The 18695-nt window shown below is 39.1% G+C and overlaps 1 protein-coding gene across 2 annotated transcripts in view; it reads right to left on the reverse strand.

Annotated features, from left to right (window-relative positions):
* CDH13 (cadherin 13) overlaps window positions 1-18695 on the reverse strand; it is a 440631-nt gene that overhangs the window by 339526 nt on the left and 82410 nt on the right. For both annotated transcript variants that reach the window (XM_030955918.1, XM_030955917.1), the window contains exon 2: window positions 13349-13460. In XM_030955918.1, the coding sequence (XP_030811778.1) occupies window positions 13349-13460 (112 nt within the window). The remainder of the gene's footprint in view (window positions 1-13348; window positions 13461-18695) is intronic.

The following is an 18695-nucleotide window of genomic DNA, read 5'->3' on the forward strand; positions in this document are numbered from 1 at the left end:
GTGTAAATATTTTTTTACTTTCAAAGTTTGTTCTAAAAGTGTCGTCCTGAAGGCTCCAGCCAGGGTTCCCAGTGCCCTGAATATTGTCAGAGCTACAAGGCACATATTGATGGGCTGAAGTGTGGCCAAAGGGCAGCAGAGCTGGGAAGGGCCTGGAGCCCAAAAGTGAGGAAGAGCAGCTGAGGATGTTTTTGTTTTGGCTCAGGGGAGACCTTATGGCTCTCTACAACTCCCTGAAAGGAGATCGCAGCCAAGTAGGTTCAATCTCAAAATTAACAAGTGATGGGAATGGAGTAAATGCCCTCAAATTGTACCAGGTGAGGTTTATATTGGATATAAGGAAAAATTTCTTCATTGAAAGGGTTATCAAGCATTGAAACAGGATTCCCAGGGCAGTGGCTGGGTCCCCATCCTTGGAGGTGACACTTGGATTTAGTCCTGGGTGATGGTTGGGCTCCATGATCTTAGGGGGCTTTTCCAACCCAACAATCCATCATTCTGTGTGGCAGGACCACATGCACAGCACAGCTAACATGTAAGACTTGAAAGAGATGGAAAATTGAATCAAAATGCTGATTATACTTTCAATAACACAGCAATAGCTCAAGCCAAGCCTCAGCCAGCTCTCAGGGAAGTCAATGAGAGTTGTTCCATTGAAATCAAACGATGTGTGATTAGGTCCTCACAGAATTATGTGTAATATCATATTCAAAATCATGAAGAGTTTCAGGTTGACATCTAAAAGCCCATTTTCCATCTGGAATTCTGTAATGAAGCTACTGTGAAAGAAGAATCAATACATAATCCAGTATAGTGGAAAGATTGTTATGAAGAGTTATTGAATATAGCTCCACAATTGCGGATAAAAAGAATGAAATCCCTCATTGTTTCAATCATGCTGTACTGACTTCTACCAAACACATTGTTTCAAGGAAAAAATAGCTGTTCCAGATTTCAAAGTGGAAAAAAACCAGTAAAAGCAATAACAGCAGGGTTTTATACAAAAAGGGGGTAGAGGAGGGGAAGAAAATGTTCCTAAATCTCAAGATAAATTTTAGTTTTGTACACTAATAACAACTTATAATTCAGTTTTTTGCGAAGTGTGCCAGGACAAGGCAGGAAAGTGTTTCTTAACTTAGTTTGCCAATTTTCCTTTCAGGCTAGCACTGTTATTGATAATATCCATCACAATTCTTTGTCTTCCCAACAGGCTGGCAGAAATACCTGAGTAAGTGCTGACTCACACACCTCAACACCTCCCTGTCAAAAATAATCTGAAATTGATTTTACTTTCCAGAGGTAAAGCAGAACTGCATGAAGTCAGCTACAAATGGCATTTGCAGATCAGTGTTCAGCATTTTTTCTAATTCCTGTAAGATTTCATGACTAAACCTCAACAGTTTTCAACCAAATCTTGCAACCTTCAGATCAAAATTATCAATTATATTTCTATATTTTTGGGACAAAAATTAATGTATATTTCCCCCATTATGTTCCAGTTCCTGCACCATAAGAATGATACTCTAGCACATGACTCTAGAATCCAGTAAATAAAGCACTTTTTCCTCTGCTGAAAGCTAAACTAAAATGTTCCTACATGCTTTGTAATCACTATATCCAAATATTCTTGTGCACACATCGCAAGCAAGTTGAAGTTCCAGTTCCAGCTCTCTGAATAGCTATTAAAATACCTAGAAAAATACTTATTTTGAAATCACTGATGCTTTTCATGGTTTTATCTATTCATTGATTGATTCAGAGCATTAAAAATATAAACACTCAGGTGAATAGGGATTGAAACAACCGCTTTAACTCGTGGAACTGGGGAAACTACTAGGCTGTGAAGTCACTCGTTTAATCCATGTGTAATTAATCCATCTAAAACTCTTTCAACAGAAAGAAGCAGCAAGATGGGTAAAGCACAAGATTATGTGCACAGCTAAGATTTCAATCTGCTGGGATTATGGCAGGTGTAGGTTCAAGTAAAAACTCTGCTCCCCAGGAAAGCCTCAACAAGAAAACACTGTGTAAAAACTCAAAAGATTGGCACAAAGACTCTCACAGACTGTCACAGGGAGGGGAGAGGACAGGAAGAGAAGCAGAGGCTGCTGTATTTGCCTGAAAGTTGCTCTGAGGGCTCTGATCTGTGTTAATATTGGTTTTGGTGGGGTTTGGTTGATTTTGGTGGGTTTTTTGGTTGATTTTGGTGGTTTTGGGGATGTTTTAAGCCCATAAAGGCAGGAGGTCCTATTCCCACCTCTCAGCACTACCCAACGACACAGTTGAGTCCTGCCTGGTGCTGGCTCAGTGTGTGCCACCCCCTGGCACATCCCACACCTTCCCAACTCCAGAGACCTGCTGTGCCCAGATCCACGATCTGTGCAATGCCTGGGAAGCCCACAGTGTCCTCCTGGTCCAAACAGGCTCTTTAGGTGACCCTTGCAGGCACTATTCTGGAGAGAAGCACTCAGGATGGAGTCTGGAACACTGCACCTCGACTGAAGCCTGGGCTCTCCCACCACTCCTGAACTGGCAAAGCCCTGTTAAACTCACCAGCTGCTTTCCCAGAGGACAAATAAAGCTGAGGCTGGCTCGGGGTTCTCTAAACCCCAAGCTTTAGCAGGAAGACTTGTTATAGACCTGGCTTTAGAACCCTGTACAAATAGTAAAGCTCGACAAGAACAATTTTACGACCTTTACCCGTAACCTATCGTTTTCAATCTGGCCACATGAAATCCAGTCTTGAATCTAATTTAGCAAATATTTATCTCTTTATTAAACTATTAAATCTGCCAGTTCTCCTGGGGGCAGTGCCAGCTGCTCCCTCCAGCCATGCTCAGCATCCTGAGGCTCTCACCCACTCACTGCCAGCAGCAGGTGCAGCACCAGCCCCTGCGCCTATTTCCAGAGCTCAGCCCTATCCAGATCTGTTACACTGAAGAAGTCATTAAGAAAATATTCAAAAGACCAGCCTAGACTTGTTTGATCAGTTATCCAAAATCCAGTAGCCCTTGCAGACAGGAAGGATGAGAGTTTTGGCACAGGCTTGTGCAGAAAAACCCAATTTCAGCAGGAGCAGCACTCACCCGTGGAATTTGAACTCCTTGCTGTATTTATGGTTCTGAGCATAATCAGCCCAAATAATCTATTTCAGCACAGAAAACTCCTGTGCTTGGAGCTCTCCCACCTTTCCTTTTGCACGGCTGCATAGGGAGCAGCCTCCTCACAGCTCAGCCTGAGCCTTTCCCAAAGGACATTCTGAGCAAGAAAATCTGGTGTTGGAACTGAGACAATCTGGGCTCTGCTGCAAAGTTCTGGAGAGTGGGGAAGGACCTGAAATTCAGATGCTGTTTAAATTCCTTCTAAATCAAGATCTAAAGCACAACTAGAGCACCAGAAAGAGTTAAGTCAAACATGTCCATCATGTCCATTCATCATTCCAGTAATTTCATTTCTATTAATTACCAGTGCTAACTCCAGTCAGTATCTGACAGTTCCGGGAAGTGATGCTGACTCATAAGAACAGCAGTAAGTAGTCAATGCCCAATGTTTTCAGAAGCATTACAATTAATAGGTTTATTTTGGAAGAGTTACAGCTTCTATATTTCAGCTTCTTTGAAATTTATTGGAGAAGCTATTAAAGGCAGCGTCTCAAAGAATAAAAGTAATGTGCCAGAAGTAATAATATAATTTTAAATAAAATTTCTTATTTTGATTTACATTTAATTGACAGAGGCTGATATTCTATTATGTCAAAAACCTTCTGCCTACCTGTGTGAGATCTGACTGATTTCTCAGAAGAAATACCAAATCTTACAGAACATTTGGAGAGTTGCATTTTCTTATTAATCGGAAGAATGAACTCATCAGCTCTGTTATTAAAGATAATTTTAGACCCTTTCCTCTGTCACAAATGTAACTTTTAAAAATTTAAATGGAATGAGCTCTCTGGTTGCAAATTACTCTGTGTAACTCCTACAATACTGCTTTCATTGCTGTAGAAAAAATATTATAAAATCACTATTTCCTATATTTTTTTATTATGCACTTGAATGGTTCCTCCATAAATACAAACCAGGCTGAATAAAAATTCCAGCTAGAAGAATCTTGATTAAAAACACCAAAAAAATCCTCCAAAACCAGAGCAATAGTAACTGGACAGACAAACACCAAATCATTGGCAGCTGAGCTCATGGTTTTTCATCCAGCCAAAATCAACCCCTGGAAAACTCTTGACCACAATACTGAATAACTGCCTTCCTACCCCCATAATTTTTGTGTGCATCCAGCATCACCTTTGAACACAGATATACCATGGTGTGAAACATCACATCAAAAGTTAGGGAAGAAGAGATTTCAGCAACTGATGCTTCACATGTTAGCAAACTGCAAAAGAAAAATGTTTTAGGTCATATGAAGGCAACCTGTAACGTTGGCATTCAGACAACTTCAAATTTCCTTTTATCATGGGACATTTAAAGTACCCTTGTGTTTGCAGCTTCAAGTCCATTTCATAAAAAAGCAAAGGTGACATTTATTAACTATGCTTATTATATATTAAATTAACAACAAGAGAAGACCTGGAGCACACTATTCATCATCTTTGAGTGATGACAGAACTAGAAAATACTGTGAGCTGCTACCACAACTCAGGGACTATTTCAGCCAGAATTAAGCAAAAAATGCATTTGAATTTGTGACCATTTCTGCTGTTTCTACACCTTGGAGCCAGTCCTGTTACCCCTTCAGCAGTGCTGAAAGCGATTTTTGTGTAAGGTTTTTGCTTTTATATATATGGGCTGGCATTGAAATTACAAAATAGTAGCTTTCAAGGTGAATTTCAGTTCAGAATATCAATAAAGAATGTTACTGGTCCATAAAAACATAGGATGTAAAATGTGATTGTTAGGACCATTCTGTTTAAGCCTAACTGAATACAGCTGGACCTAAATATATGCTGAAATTAAGCACATGCAAATTGGCTTGAAAACGGGATAAATTAAGAGCTGCATTGACATTCCCATCCAACACAGAACAATGTTCTGCTCCATTCCTCCTCTTCCCCATCTCATTCTGCTCTGACCTTCAACAGGAGAAAGGAGCCCCTGGTGCAACTCACCACAGAGGGTGCCACAAGCACTTCAGCAAAAAAGGGATTCAAAGGGGATGAGTGGGCACCTGGAATTTCCTGAATTGGCTTTTCTGGGGAAAGAAATCTGGATTTTATCCATCAGCATTTCCTGTGGGGTTTGGGCAGCATCCTTTACCACAAGCCTCACAGCAGCACTGATTTCCTCAAGACATGAAAAACCATGGGAAGGTTCCTCTGCCAAAAATGCAGCATTTCTGCAAGAGGATCATGAGATGGTTCACACCAACATCACACATATTTGCTGTCCACACGAGCACATTGCTGCGCTTTTTCCAAAAGTTAAAGTATCATAACTACACTGTTTTCATAATTTCTTGAATTCTGCTTCCCGCTGTATTCTTCTAAGCTGAAGTTATGTTTTTGTATAGGTTGGTGTTAATGTTTTATAAAGGTCAAATTATAGTTGTCTCCCTACTGTTTTATTGTAAGTGTTGAGAGCTGGCACTGTAATTAAAATTCCAGCTAAATAAAGACTGCAGGGGTCCTACTTGTAACCAGGCAATTTGGGTTTTTAGCAGACCAGAGCACATTTTGTGTTTCCTCTGTTTCACTGTCACACAAAGGAAGGTAAACAAAACCCACGTGCCTCAATACATTTACATAAACAATGCTTCCTATCAGTGTGGTTAGTAGAGAATAATATATTTAATTATAGAATACAATAATAACAAAATTAAAAATGCACCCATTTCCTACAACCTTGCTTTACCCTATTTCAGGAAAAGTCCAAGGCAAGACAATCAGGTTTATACATAAATCCATATCCAGCCAGAGCACTCACAACACTGCTGATAAGGGAAAAAGATTCACAATCTGCTCTTCAGTAAAACAAACCCGACTGCCTGGCAGCACAATGGTCCTGTGCATCAAGGAGATTATCACTTACTTCAGTCTAACCTGCTTTTAGGTTCTGGTACCTGCCAGCAAGTGTTTCAAAGTGTCAGAGATTTACCAGCGCTGGCTCCAACTTCAGGGAGGAATTTCTCTTCTGCTATTGACTACCTGTAAAGCTGCCCCAGCAGTGCCTCCCTTTTGCTGCCTTATTAAAGGCCCCTCAGTTCTGCTTCAGTTCTCTCCACACCTGAGAGACGAAAGCTGCATTGAGTTTTTTATTGCTTTTCTTTTTTTTAAAGAAAGTAAACAAAGCAAAGTGAATATTGCAAGTGGAATTCTTGTCTTAAAAGCAACATGCCAGATCACTACAGGAATCTTTTAGGTCTTCCCAAGGTTCCTAGTTTTATTTTAATTTGTTTTAAAGGAATTTCAAATTTTGTTGAAGATAATCCCTTATAGGCCGGGATTCTTATTTGAGCAAATCCTACCCTTTGCCCGGGCTGATATTTTTTCAGGGATTTGAAAAACACAAGGCAAACATTTTAGTTAATATTCACATCACAGAATATGACATGCACTTGCTCCCCTATCTACAGGTTCACTTGTCTGCCCCAGAAGCAGCAGGTACAAGGCATACAAATATGCACAAAGTCATCCCAGACAGACCAGACTTTTCAGAATCAATCCATTAAAAGTTACTTTTTCTTTCCCTTCTCTAGAGGAAAAAATACAGGTGGATAGGCTAAACAGAGGCATAAAACAAAATCAGAGCATTAGCCTCCAGCTAGAAAAATCCACCAATCTAAGAAATTTCTGAAAGACTTCCTGAGTTCACAGCCAGTGGCACTTATTCTCAAGGCAAGACTGAGAAATGACATGGCACAGGAAAGCTGTGTGAAAAGGAGATGCGTCCATTAAAGCAGGCAGACTGCTCTGTCTGAAATGGACTGATTTAAATAAGCAAAGGGAAAGAAAAACTGCAAGTTGAGGCATGATCATAATTACATTAGAAAAGTTATAATTTGATTTGGATTAACAGAGAGAAATCCTAAAAGCTCAGAATTAATTGTGAACTACATCTACAATTATTTTCAAGAATACTTGCATGCTTTAAGATATCATTAACTTAAATGAGATTCTATGTTTAAAGGAAGATTTAACCTCACATACTCCCATTAATTCTCGCTAAATGTCCACACTGCACTTTGAAATGTAATGGAAAAGGTTAGCTAGCCATGATTCTTTTGAATGGTGCTTTGCTAAGATCCTCAAATTAAAAGTCTTGTCAGAAAGGCAGTCTGTGAAAATACCAAGGAATGTTCTACAGAAATGCATTAATGTCTCAGTGTGGGGTGATTTGCATCTCTCTGTCACACATGGACAAAGTTTGCTCCTGACAAAGCTGGGCTGGTGCTGGATCCTCTCCAGAGTGACCCCTGCTCTGACCTATAACCAGAAATTCACCTCCCTACCTCTCATTTCCTCAGCAGGATGACCCTGCTAAAACGTTGCCAGCCATAAGCAATCAGTGTCAGATTATTTGCTGATGGAGTTGGCCTAAGCTAAACCACCTACACTTTTCTAAAAGAGATTTTGGCCTTCCAACATATTTCTACACCCGCAGAGAAGGAGCTGCCTCATGGCCTGCGTGGGTAATCGGTTCAGGAGTAGTGGCTTGGTTAATTTGATTTTTTTGGTTTTTTGTTTGTTTTGTTCTGAAATTGCCAACTGGAAATGAGCAGAGAAGTCTTCCACTGAAGCACCTGGGGACATTATTAGTACAAGGTTTGCACTGCACTGAGCAAGAGACCCAACCTGCTAATACTGAGCAGTTGGCCACTGATTTAGATTATTAGGAGAACAGCTGGCATGTTTCAGCCAACCAAAGCCCACACGAATTTCAAAAAAGTATTAGCTGTGAAACATTATGGTTTTTGGAAAGTCTCCAGAAACAAATTAAATCCCAAACCAAGTAATCTGCTACTTTTATCTTCCTAAATCCAGACCAAACTGCTAACAGAGCATTCACTGTCACCGCAAAGATCCTCATCCACTTTTCATGTGGGTTTGCTTGTTTTGGTTTGTTTTTTAAACAGGATTGTGTGGCTTTTCTCAACAAAACAGACAAGAAACTTTGGATTTAGATCCTCATTTCCTCCACCCTGGAATTATAATGCAAGGAGGAGGTTTCACCAACACATATGCCTTTCCCTCTGTTATTTCACAAGAGCTGACTGCACCCCTGAGAGGTTTTGATTCAGCCCTGAAGATGTTTTTCAGAGACTAAATAATTCTTTTACTCTGCTCAGTGTAATGTTCTACCTTTGCAAACACTAGTTTAATTTAATGTATATGCATAAAAATCAAACAGTCTATTTTTGACTCCTTCCCCCTCAGGTCCTGGAGGCTTTGGGGAGGGAATTGTCTGACCACCTGGCACTCAACAACTATTCTCTCCTATTTTGTTCTGCTTCAATCATGTGTGAAAGCAGTTAAACAGATGATGTGATATTGTTGTGCTGCAACACCAATCTGCATGTATCTATTCAGAGGCACATTTGAGATATTCTGTATTATTTAGTTATGTGTTCCCAGAAAACGTCCTCCCGCCAAGGGGGAGGAGTAGGAGTTCAGCATCAAACTTGTAGGAGTTCAGCATTCAAAGTTCAATTAAAAGGCAATGCATCAGGTATTTAAGTGCAAAAGGATCTTCCTCACCCTTCCTCCACAAGCATGTAGTAAAGTTCCCAACCTCCCACTTTAAAACTTCCACAACTTTGCAACCATTTTGCACAGAGCCCCAGGTATTTCCTGGAACTTTACTTCCATGAGTTTGGCTTTCTATGACCATTTAAATAGGAATAGTGTGCTTAAGATGTGTTGCTTCAAATCCTGACCAATATTTCTGTCCACACGGAATAAGAGGTCCAGGTGCCTTATCTTAACCATGTACCCAAGTGTCAGATTGAAGCTCTAGTATTCTCATTCTATCCATGCATATGAGCCCATTAAGATATATATTTTAGGGTACAACACGCACTCCCCTACCTGGGTAGGAAAGTTGGGATGCCTTTCCACTGAACCTGCTCCCTCATGCCAAGGAATGGGAAACAAGTCATTTTTCAACATCTTCTAAAGCATGTTCTTAACACAGTGAGCGATTTACTTGAATTGAAAGAAAATTGAAGATGTTTGTAAAACTCAAAATGCATTAAAAACTTCTTCATTTTGAAAAGCCACAACACTGTTTCAGCAAGGACACACTGAACAGGTGGAAAATCCACAGTTATCTCCCTATTATTCAGAAGCCCAGACAGTTTTCCCTGCAAGAAATTGCTAAGCGTAAAATCTTACCTTGCTTGAACATGTTCTTTTGCAAGCTACAACTACCATGTGCAATCCCAATTACCCAAACCCTGCAATATTCAGCATGAAGAGGTAACAGTCACATCCAAACCCCATGTCACAACCCTGAAGAGGCTTTGGCACACCACAGGGGGGTGAATGAGGCTCAGGGTGTGGGAGAGGGAAGAAGGGGAGATGAACGAAGTGGGTGAGATAACTCCAGGATCAGAATGAGCAGGAGAGGAACAGCACCACTTTTGGGAGCATGGAACAGGCACAGGAAGAGGCCATCTGTGCAGGCAACTGGCATGGAGTCAGTGGGAAGGGTGGATGTGATAAATCACAGCTCTCACATGGCATCAGCTCAGAATCAACAGGAAATATTTGGATGTGGGCACATCCAGGGCCATGATCCGTGCGCACACAAGGCTGTAGGAGGAGGAATGGTCTTCTCTGATCTTTCCACAGGCTTTATTTGGTTTGAACAAAGTAAATCTTGTTGGAGGTCACAGATTTGCCAGACAATTGAAAACCTACTTTTAAGCATTAATAAGTACACTAAGATATTTCACATCATATGAGTAAGCAATGATTTTGATATGGTTGAATAGAAAAGCTGTTTGTTAAAATCCACAGAACAAAAAGTACCCAAATGCAGACAGACAAAACCTTGATCTTGAAGCAGCCCAGGCTCTGAACAGGCAATCTATCACATAAGAGACACAAGAGGTCAGCCATTAATTAACATCCAAATTAGAGCTTTTCAAGTAAGGGTCAAAACTTCCTTTGTTTTGACATTTAAAGCACTGGCAATGCCTTCCCCAGTTTAGCATGCACAATGCATCACCTCGTGCTTTATGTTAATTGCCTCCATTATTCAAGTGCACTATTTGATTCATTGTCAATTAAAAATACCCCCAAAAGCCAAGCCCGATGTGTGTTAAGTATAAATGTGATTAATGTAACACAATTACATTCCCACGTTTGTTGAGTCTGATTAGGAACTTTCCCTCAGCCCAGCGTGACAGAGCCCTGTCACTGCCAGTGACCTGCCAGCCTTGGCAGGGACAGGCACTTCCTGGCCACAAGTGCTTCTGACAGGTGTAAAACCTGTAATTAAATGCTGTCAATTAGCACTTCATCAAGAATGTGGAAATCTTGATGGTCTTCACTATTGGATTGCAAAGATGGTCCTAAGTGTAAAGTTAAAAAAAAAGCTATAAGGAAGGAAAAACCAGTGACACCACCGTCTGTTAGAGTAATAATTATGTGGATATAATTACTATTTCCAGAAAGAGACTCCATGGATCTTTTCCTACTACCTCAAGGGAACATCTGGTTCTGCACACAGAGGAAAAAATTCGGCAGACCAAAAGTAAAAGAGCAATGCCTCATTTTGATTATGGTTATAGAAAACACAAGTTATAAGAAGATCTGAAGGGGCCTGAGGGAAAAAAAAATAATGACCAAACAGGGACAAAGAAATGGTCAAATTCTGGAGTTACTACTAAATGAGATGCAAGAGCAAATAAATAAATAAGAATAAAAAAGCCAGTTCAGCCTGAGAACAATGACAGAAAAACTAATAGTAACTAGTGAAACTAGTAGGAAGGACAATATGCTCACACAGCTGGCTTGTTATGGCCAGCTTATAAGTAGGCTTTAATAAAAATTGCTACAAATCACGACAAGAAGTAAGGGAAAATTCTGTACCCTCAGTATGGTCTACTCTTCATTCTTCCCATCAGTAAATGTAAAATATAATTAACACTGCCATAGGTAGAAGTAATAAATACAGAAGAACCAGCTACAACCTATATTTAATTACAAGGGAGATGCTAGTAATGAAACGTACAGTAGGTTCTTGTTTAAATTGAAAAAGAAAAAAAAAAAGAAAAAGGCTGTATTATTGCACTCCAGAAAAGAATTAAGGAGCTCCTTGGCTTATTGAGGACTACAAAAACAATCTCTGCTATAGGCCTGGTTTACATATTTGCTCTATTAATTTACACAGCCCTGGTAAGCCTCACATTGCAATGCAACTGCTAAATTACACTGCTCTTGGTAATGGGCATAAAAAGATGCAAGAGCATGCAAAGTGTATTCAAACAGACAATTAAAATTATCAATTCTGTTGACAGCTAAAATGAAGGAACTGTGCTGAGGTTTAATGGTGCTGCATGAAGGACACCCTGTTTGTGGGTGATTGAATTAACCAGGATCACGCGTCGACAGTCTGCCTCTGTCCAACACTGCACATTAGGCCAATTTACTGTCTGCTTATTAAAATAATTTAATTCCACAGATTGTTCCCAGGCATTTCTGAGTCTCTTCCTGCTCTTCCCTCCTCCTCTCACTAATGATGGCATCTTAATTATTGTGCTCATTTTACGCCACCGCAAATGGCTGGGTCACCACAGAGCAGTCCAGTCCGTTCGGCCAAACCAACCCATCCTTGGGGTGATCCTCTCCAAATCACCAGGAGATCTGGCCAGACACACTACAGCCTCAAAGTTCTGAAGCAAAAAAGCATTCAACAAAGTTGTTTGCATTAAATTTAGTTTATCCATATTCATATAGTTTATCAATATTGCTTCTTTTAATAGGTCTTCAAACCAGCTTGCTTATTAAATCTATTATATTCTAAGAATTTCAACTTCTAGCCATGTAGGAATAATGTGTTTGACAAGTCCAAAATAAGAATTCCAGAGAAAATGAAATCTCACAAAGAAATAAGAAGTTTGAAATCTCTTTTCTAAGCTGAACAACAATCTCACATCTCTGACTAGTATGACTACTTGTGATCTAAAGTTCCTGTGAAAAAGCAGCTCAGACTAAGCAACATATCAAAATGCTGAGACTAAAAATGTTACCCTAGAGGTTTATTTTAGTACCTCCAAAGGCTGAATGACTTAAGTTTGAGATTTATTTTAATAGACTTTGGCAACTAATTCTGACATTTCTTTTTGAGAAGTTAATGCTATTTTAAAGTGAATGTGCACAGATTACACCTTCATCTGAAGTGAAAATACATCCGTGTGTAGCAGTGATATCTGGAGGGAACTGAGTCGGAAATGTGTGCATTTGGTGAGTAATATTGCTTTGCATTTCTTGGTTCCACCAAGCTATGGGATACATCCCATTGTAGGATTCAGATATTGCACATAGGATATTGCCCATTGCTGGACACCCAGAAAAACTCCTGGTTCAGGACCAGCAGCCAAGCACAACAAAGAAATCATTAGTAATAAATATCAGATGTAAAAATGCAGGTGTGTTTGGAAGTTATGAAAATGGCAGCACTTAAATCCTTTTTTAAGTCTTTAAAGGCATCGATAAGGCACCACTTTTGTGTGACAGGGCTGAAATCCCAAGGCCCCAGAATGGAATGAGCAATTTGTAACCCTGAAGTATTGGAATGAACTGACACCAGAACTGAAAAACTGTAAAATCTCCTTCAGTTTAATGCTTTGGGTGTACGGTGCCAGATTGGGTTTTATAACGTGACACCAGCTCTATGGAAATATACTGAATATTCCAATTGTGTGACACTTTGCTATCATTGATGATACCAAACTTCTTCCAGCCTCTGAATTTCATGTCAAGACCTGGGCTTGTATCAGCTATGAGTGCTTTCAAAATACTAACTTCTAAATCTCAGTTGCAGAGATAATTTAATAGAGATGTTGATAGGCAAGTCCTGATTTCAGGCCCTTAGGTAAGACTATAAAAAAATTTCAGAGTAAATTTAATTTTTAAGAAATGGCTGATTCTAGGTTTTTACAATATTCACATAGCCCTAAATGATTATATATTGTGTTTTGCCATTTCTAATATATGAAACAAAGTCAAGTCTGTAGAGACATAGGATTAATACAGGAGTACTCAGACTGAATCATGGCAATATCCAAAATCTTAGGTACAAAACAAAAAAACTTTCTGATAAATGGCAGGAATGAAATGAATCCATAAACAATTCTGATTTTTGCACAATAGTAATATATGAAAACAACATACGGTTCAGAATCAGCCGGTCCTCTCTGAATTCAAATGGCTTTTCTATATAAAAAACCTTCTGCTGGAATCCAGGGACACATTCTAAATCTTCTGCACATGCAAGCAGCAGAACCTGAGGGGAAAAAAAAAACAGAAATAGACTTTTAACATCCACTCCTTCATCCGTCATGTTGGCTTCTGGGAACCATAGCGGGTTTAGGCTCAGTGCTCATAAAACAAAACATTGGGGTCCATACTCATAAAACAAAATATCCATCACATCACACTTCCCCTTCAAATCTTGCTAAACAATTTTTATGTAAGGTTTTTGCTTTTATATATATGGGCTGGCATTGAAATTACAAAATAGTAGCTTTCAAGGTGAATTTCAGTTCAGAATATCAATAAAGATTGTTACTGGTCCATAAAAACATAGGATGTAATATTGCTCCTAAAAATCACATTTATTTAGGCCTAGCTGAATACAGCTGGACCTAAATATATGCTGAAATTAAGCACAAGCAAATAAATTTGAAAAAGTGATAAATTAAGAGCTGCAAATCTGTCTCAAAGTTGATCACCAAGTTGCAGAAGAAATTCTGTATTCAAGAGTAAAGTCTCACATACAGAAGTTTCATTTCTAAAATAAATTCTCTGCTAGCAAGTAAAAACTGTTTCTTTTCTTTCCCTCTAAGCCACAGTTTGTCCATTCCCCCTACAATCGAAAGCTTGTTTACACCATGGGAGGACTGAAAAAGAAAAGTTTGCATCGTAGAGGAGGTGGATCGGAAGGCTCCAGTTGAATACAGTTTGTGTCACTGTCAGTACATTGTCACCCAAGCTCTGTGTCACCACAGGAACATCAAAAGAGGAAGCTTACAAGCAAAATAAAATTGCTTGGGAATAGGTACAATTCTAATCTCGGACTGTGGAGCATTTTATCCCTGTATAGAGAAAACAACCTGAAGGGCTATTTTTCTTGGCAGCTGTTAAAAGAGAGCATGGAAGTAAGAATGGTCAAGAAAGAAGCAGCAAGCAAAAAGAAATTACTAAAAAGTTTAAAAGGCTAAAGAGAGAGGCAAAAGGAGGCAAAGTTAAGAGCAGGAAAAGCCAAATCATATTTTCCAACCCATATGTGTGAAAGTGCATTTTCAGAAGTACTTTCTGCTTTCGAACATCTAAAGGTGTTTCACAAATCCTGACTTTCAGGTGGTGCACTGACCACTCTGATCTCAAAATTGTTATGGGCAATCTGCTGCTTGTCAGGCAGCCCCAGCACAATCAGCTCAAGAGGGCACGTGTGGCAACCAAAAACAAAACAAACACAGGGGTTCTGAAAGGCATTTACTCCTAAATTCAAGTGGTTCTGCACAATGGGTCGATTTACTCAAGACATCCTCAACACAAAATTACAGTTTTGGAAATAAAGTTCTTCAGGGTTAAAGTGAAGACAATTTCTCCCTAATACCGCACCAGTGAATGCTGAGGGTTCTTTTCTCCTTCACCCGCTCAGGTGACAACAGCACTCTCACTTCTCCCAAAGCACCAGCAGCATCTCTCAGTCCCACCTCTACTCCTTTATCATCCCAGCCTGCTGATCCTGATCCTAAAGAGATGTCCTGCAATATTTTAACAACTGCACGTTTCCCTACTCCCCACCTCTCACGATCCATTTGCTAAATCACAGTGATACATGGTCTGCTCTCTCCCTTCTTGCATTTCCCACTCATTTAAAGTCCAGTGTGACCCCATTTACAAAATCCAAAGGCAGCAATGCCCCACCTGGTCTGCATTAGTCGTTCTTATGGAACCAACTGCTGGATCATTTGTTTCATGTCAGACCATTGCTATAAAAGCTTGGCCAGAAGTGCCAGCAGACTACAAGGAACAGCCAGAATATTTCATGTTAATTAATCTGGTGGAAGGCAAACACAACAGATGGACACCTTTGCCTTCCATCCTGTCCTGCTCCACATTGGTCCCTTGGAAGGATTAACCAAGAAAGAAGAGAAAGATTTAAAGTAATACACCAAAAAAAGTGCAATTCACTCGACTTCTATTAATTTCAGTATCATCACACTATTCCTGCCTTTCTTAAAAAGGTTTAAAACCATAGCCCCGAATCCCTCATTCTCTTGATGACATTGATATACTGATTTTATTGGAGATTTTGGGGCTGAGAATTGGATGTGTCCCCTTCAGTCTTCCAGCAGGAGATATCTGCAAATGTGCACTGAGGTATTCAGAGCCTGCCCTGAAAATTGTGCATAAAGCTTGATTACTGATTGTTAAAAAAACCTGCCTTATATGCATTTCAATGGGCATATGCACAGGAAGAAAGGCACACATGCATCTTCTGCACTCATTTTCTGTGTGCACAGGTGCAGGTTTAAAGTACCTGTCTTTCTGACTCAGTGTTCCTGGATGAATATGCATTAAAATGCAATCACAGCAGGAGAAAACCTCTTCCCATCTCAAGATGCAAGCAAAGTTATATAATGAATCCCCACCAGAAAAACAGTCCAAGCCATATATCCTGAAATTTATCTACAAACAGCTTTTCTCCTAAAGGATTAACACAGCAAGTAAGAGGCAAATCATGTTCTGATCTCCCAGCTACTCAAGCCTTAAAGCTGGAACTCTTGTCTTACAGAGCTATAAATAAAAAGCCTCTTTGGACATCATCTATAGCAGTACTTAGAGATGGGAATATGTCAACTTTATCAGATTTGTGACAGTCTAAGTTGACTTTGAATTCTGGGCAATCTAAATGGGTCATGAGTTAACTTCTGTAAGCCTGGTACAGAAGGCTCACATAATAGAGATGCAGCAAATAGAAAATGACCTTTACTCCCTTTGAAATAATTACAAGACTAAAGCTTGGCCTTGCTGTGAAATGGAACATTTTATTCCACTCGTGCAATTCCAGGCACTTTCTTCTTCTCTACATGTCAGACAAAATGTTAAATCTGTCATCACATGGACAGTTTTTTAATTAATTGTATTTAAAAAAGAAAATTATTCTTTTAATTTATTTTTCTATGAAGAAACTTCTGTTGAACTAAATGTCTATCTCATTAAAATAATTTCTGTAAAGGTTCTTCATATTTGGGGACAGCAGTCTTTAAAAATATCTTGAAAAATTAAGTCAGGCAGAGATATGTGTAAGGGAAAGAAGCTTGTTCAAAGCAGAGTACATGCTGAATTCAAACACCATGTAGATTTCATATTTTTGGATATAATAAAAGGTTTTATGGACTGATAGCTGCCTATATGAAGACCTCACTAAATACACTGTAAATAATATTTAAATGTCATATGTAGAACCCTGAATAAACAAATATTGTTCACCCAGCTAGTCAAGTGCTGGGCAATTAGTACAAAAGGATCCTTCACCTGCTCCCAAGAAAAAAGACAAAATTCAAAATGACAGTTATGCAGCAAACAATTTGCTCATAAAAATCTAAAAGGGTAGAAGTTTGATAAGCAGAGTTGTGACTACTAGACCTACAGATCCTATGTTCATCAACAAGCAAAATCAAAGTTTTTCATAACCTCCAGCTTTTCAGAAATGTATGGAGCACAGACTCAGTTTTAATATTATGACAATTTTTTTCTCTCAGAATTTATTGCCAGTTGGTGTAAGGAAATGTCATAGTTCAGATAACTCCTGTGCTACTTGGGCCACTGTGCTGGAACTGTACTCCTGGTGAGATATCAAGCCTAAGAAACACCTTTTTTTTAGTTAATAAACCAGCACACACATGCTGGTGACCTTTACTGACCTCAACATTTGCACTGAAAGCTGCTCACACAGAATATGGTTGGAAAGCACAAAAGTAGAGCAATTTAATACTGTACTGCAGAGGAAATGAATGAACTCCCTGATGCTAAAGCACCTTTGGGTATCACAACACCTCAAAATAACAGGGTGCTTCTATCTCCTCTTCTGGTGACTCAAAGTCATCTCAAAAAGGTCTTTCTAAAGAATTTCAGATTCCTTATGCTCTTTTCAACTTGCACAGTTTCAGTTTGGCCACATGCTCACTCTGCAAATGAATTTTCTCACCTTTTGCTGTGTACACCCTCATATCTTCATTAGCCCTACCTTGAGGAGATCACCTAGCACAGAAACACAAACTGCAGAATATTAATTGCATTTCACACAAATTCTTATGGTGTGAAATTCATCCTTGTGTAAGGCTTTACTTAATTAGAAACGTAAATGGTGCAGACACCTGTGAAAGCCATCTGCCCAGACAGGAATTCTGCACACAGTAAAGGTAAACAAATCTCTTTTCAGAGGAATATTCTGTAGGACCACATTCTACCTTTGACTTCAGGAGAGTAATCTGAAATAAAAACAAATCAACATAGAGCACAAGAAGGAGGAGCTAAAATTGAAATCATGCTCATTTTTACTAAGAGCAATAATTTCAAGAGTTCAAACATTGTGAGTCACTTCCTCAGAAATGAGGTTTTAGTTCTGGTTGTTTTGTTTGGCATTTCTGGTAGGGTTGGGGGGTTTTTATGCTTTGAAGTATGGTTTGGGGGCTTCTTTTTTATTTGACTCATTTACTTGGAAGTGGGTATTGAAAATTTATGCTTCTGAGCTTTTCTGTGGAAACATGACAAACAGAAATTTGCTTTTTGCATATGAAAACTTCAGATTTTCATGAGAAATATGGTGATCCTTAGAGCTGAGAACGAAGAGAAAAAAGTAATCAGAATAATGAGAACTGCCAACACTGAATTAAATTGCTCATGACAAAATATTTTTATCATGCAGATTGAGATTTTTGAATCTTAAAACCTTTTCCATGTTCAGGTGCTGCAGCACCAGACCCATGAAAATGGATAATGAGGAGGCCATCAGAAAAGAAAACAAGTGATAAACAGCACACAGTCATAGGGAGATGATGAAATTTGAAGTCTTCTCTCAGATTTAAATGAGGGAGTTATTCAAATGAAATTAACAGAGGGATGCTTAAAATAAAGAGAGTGCAGCTCTAAGTAAGGTTCTGATTCTGCATTACACAGACTCCAATTAGAGTGTCAGCAGGTCCTAAGGCAATTATTTCATCAAATCACACACACAGACTGGACATGAAGTTCTCTGTGTCTTCCATGGTTTTAATATCAACTAGAACAAAAAAAAAACCACGAAACTCAAAAGCCTGAATAAATTATCCTCTGATTGGCATAATTAACAAAGGCATTTTAACTTTACAGAAAGGTATGTTGAATTATTTATCTCTGAATGTGACTAAATTAATTAAACACAGTTCTTTCAGATTAATTTGATTTCTAGAATACTATTATTTGGGGCATTTTTAATGCAATATTTTCATTTTGGGAGGAAGTTTTC

Source organism: Camarhynchus parvulus, chromosome 11 (assembly GCF_901933205.1).
Source record: "Camarhynchus parvulus chromosome 11, STF_HiC, whole genome shotgun sequence".
NCBI lineage: Eukaryota > Metazoa > Chordata > Aves > Passeriformes > Thraupidae > Camarhynchus > Camarhynchus parvulus.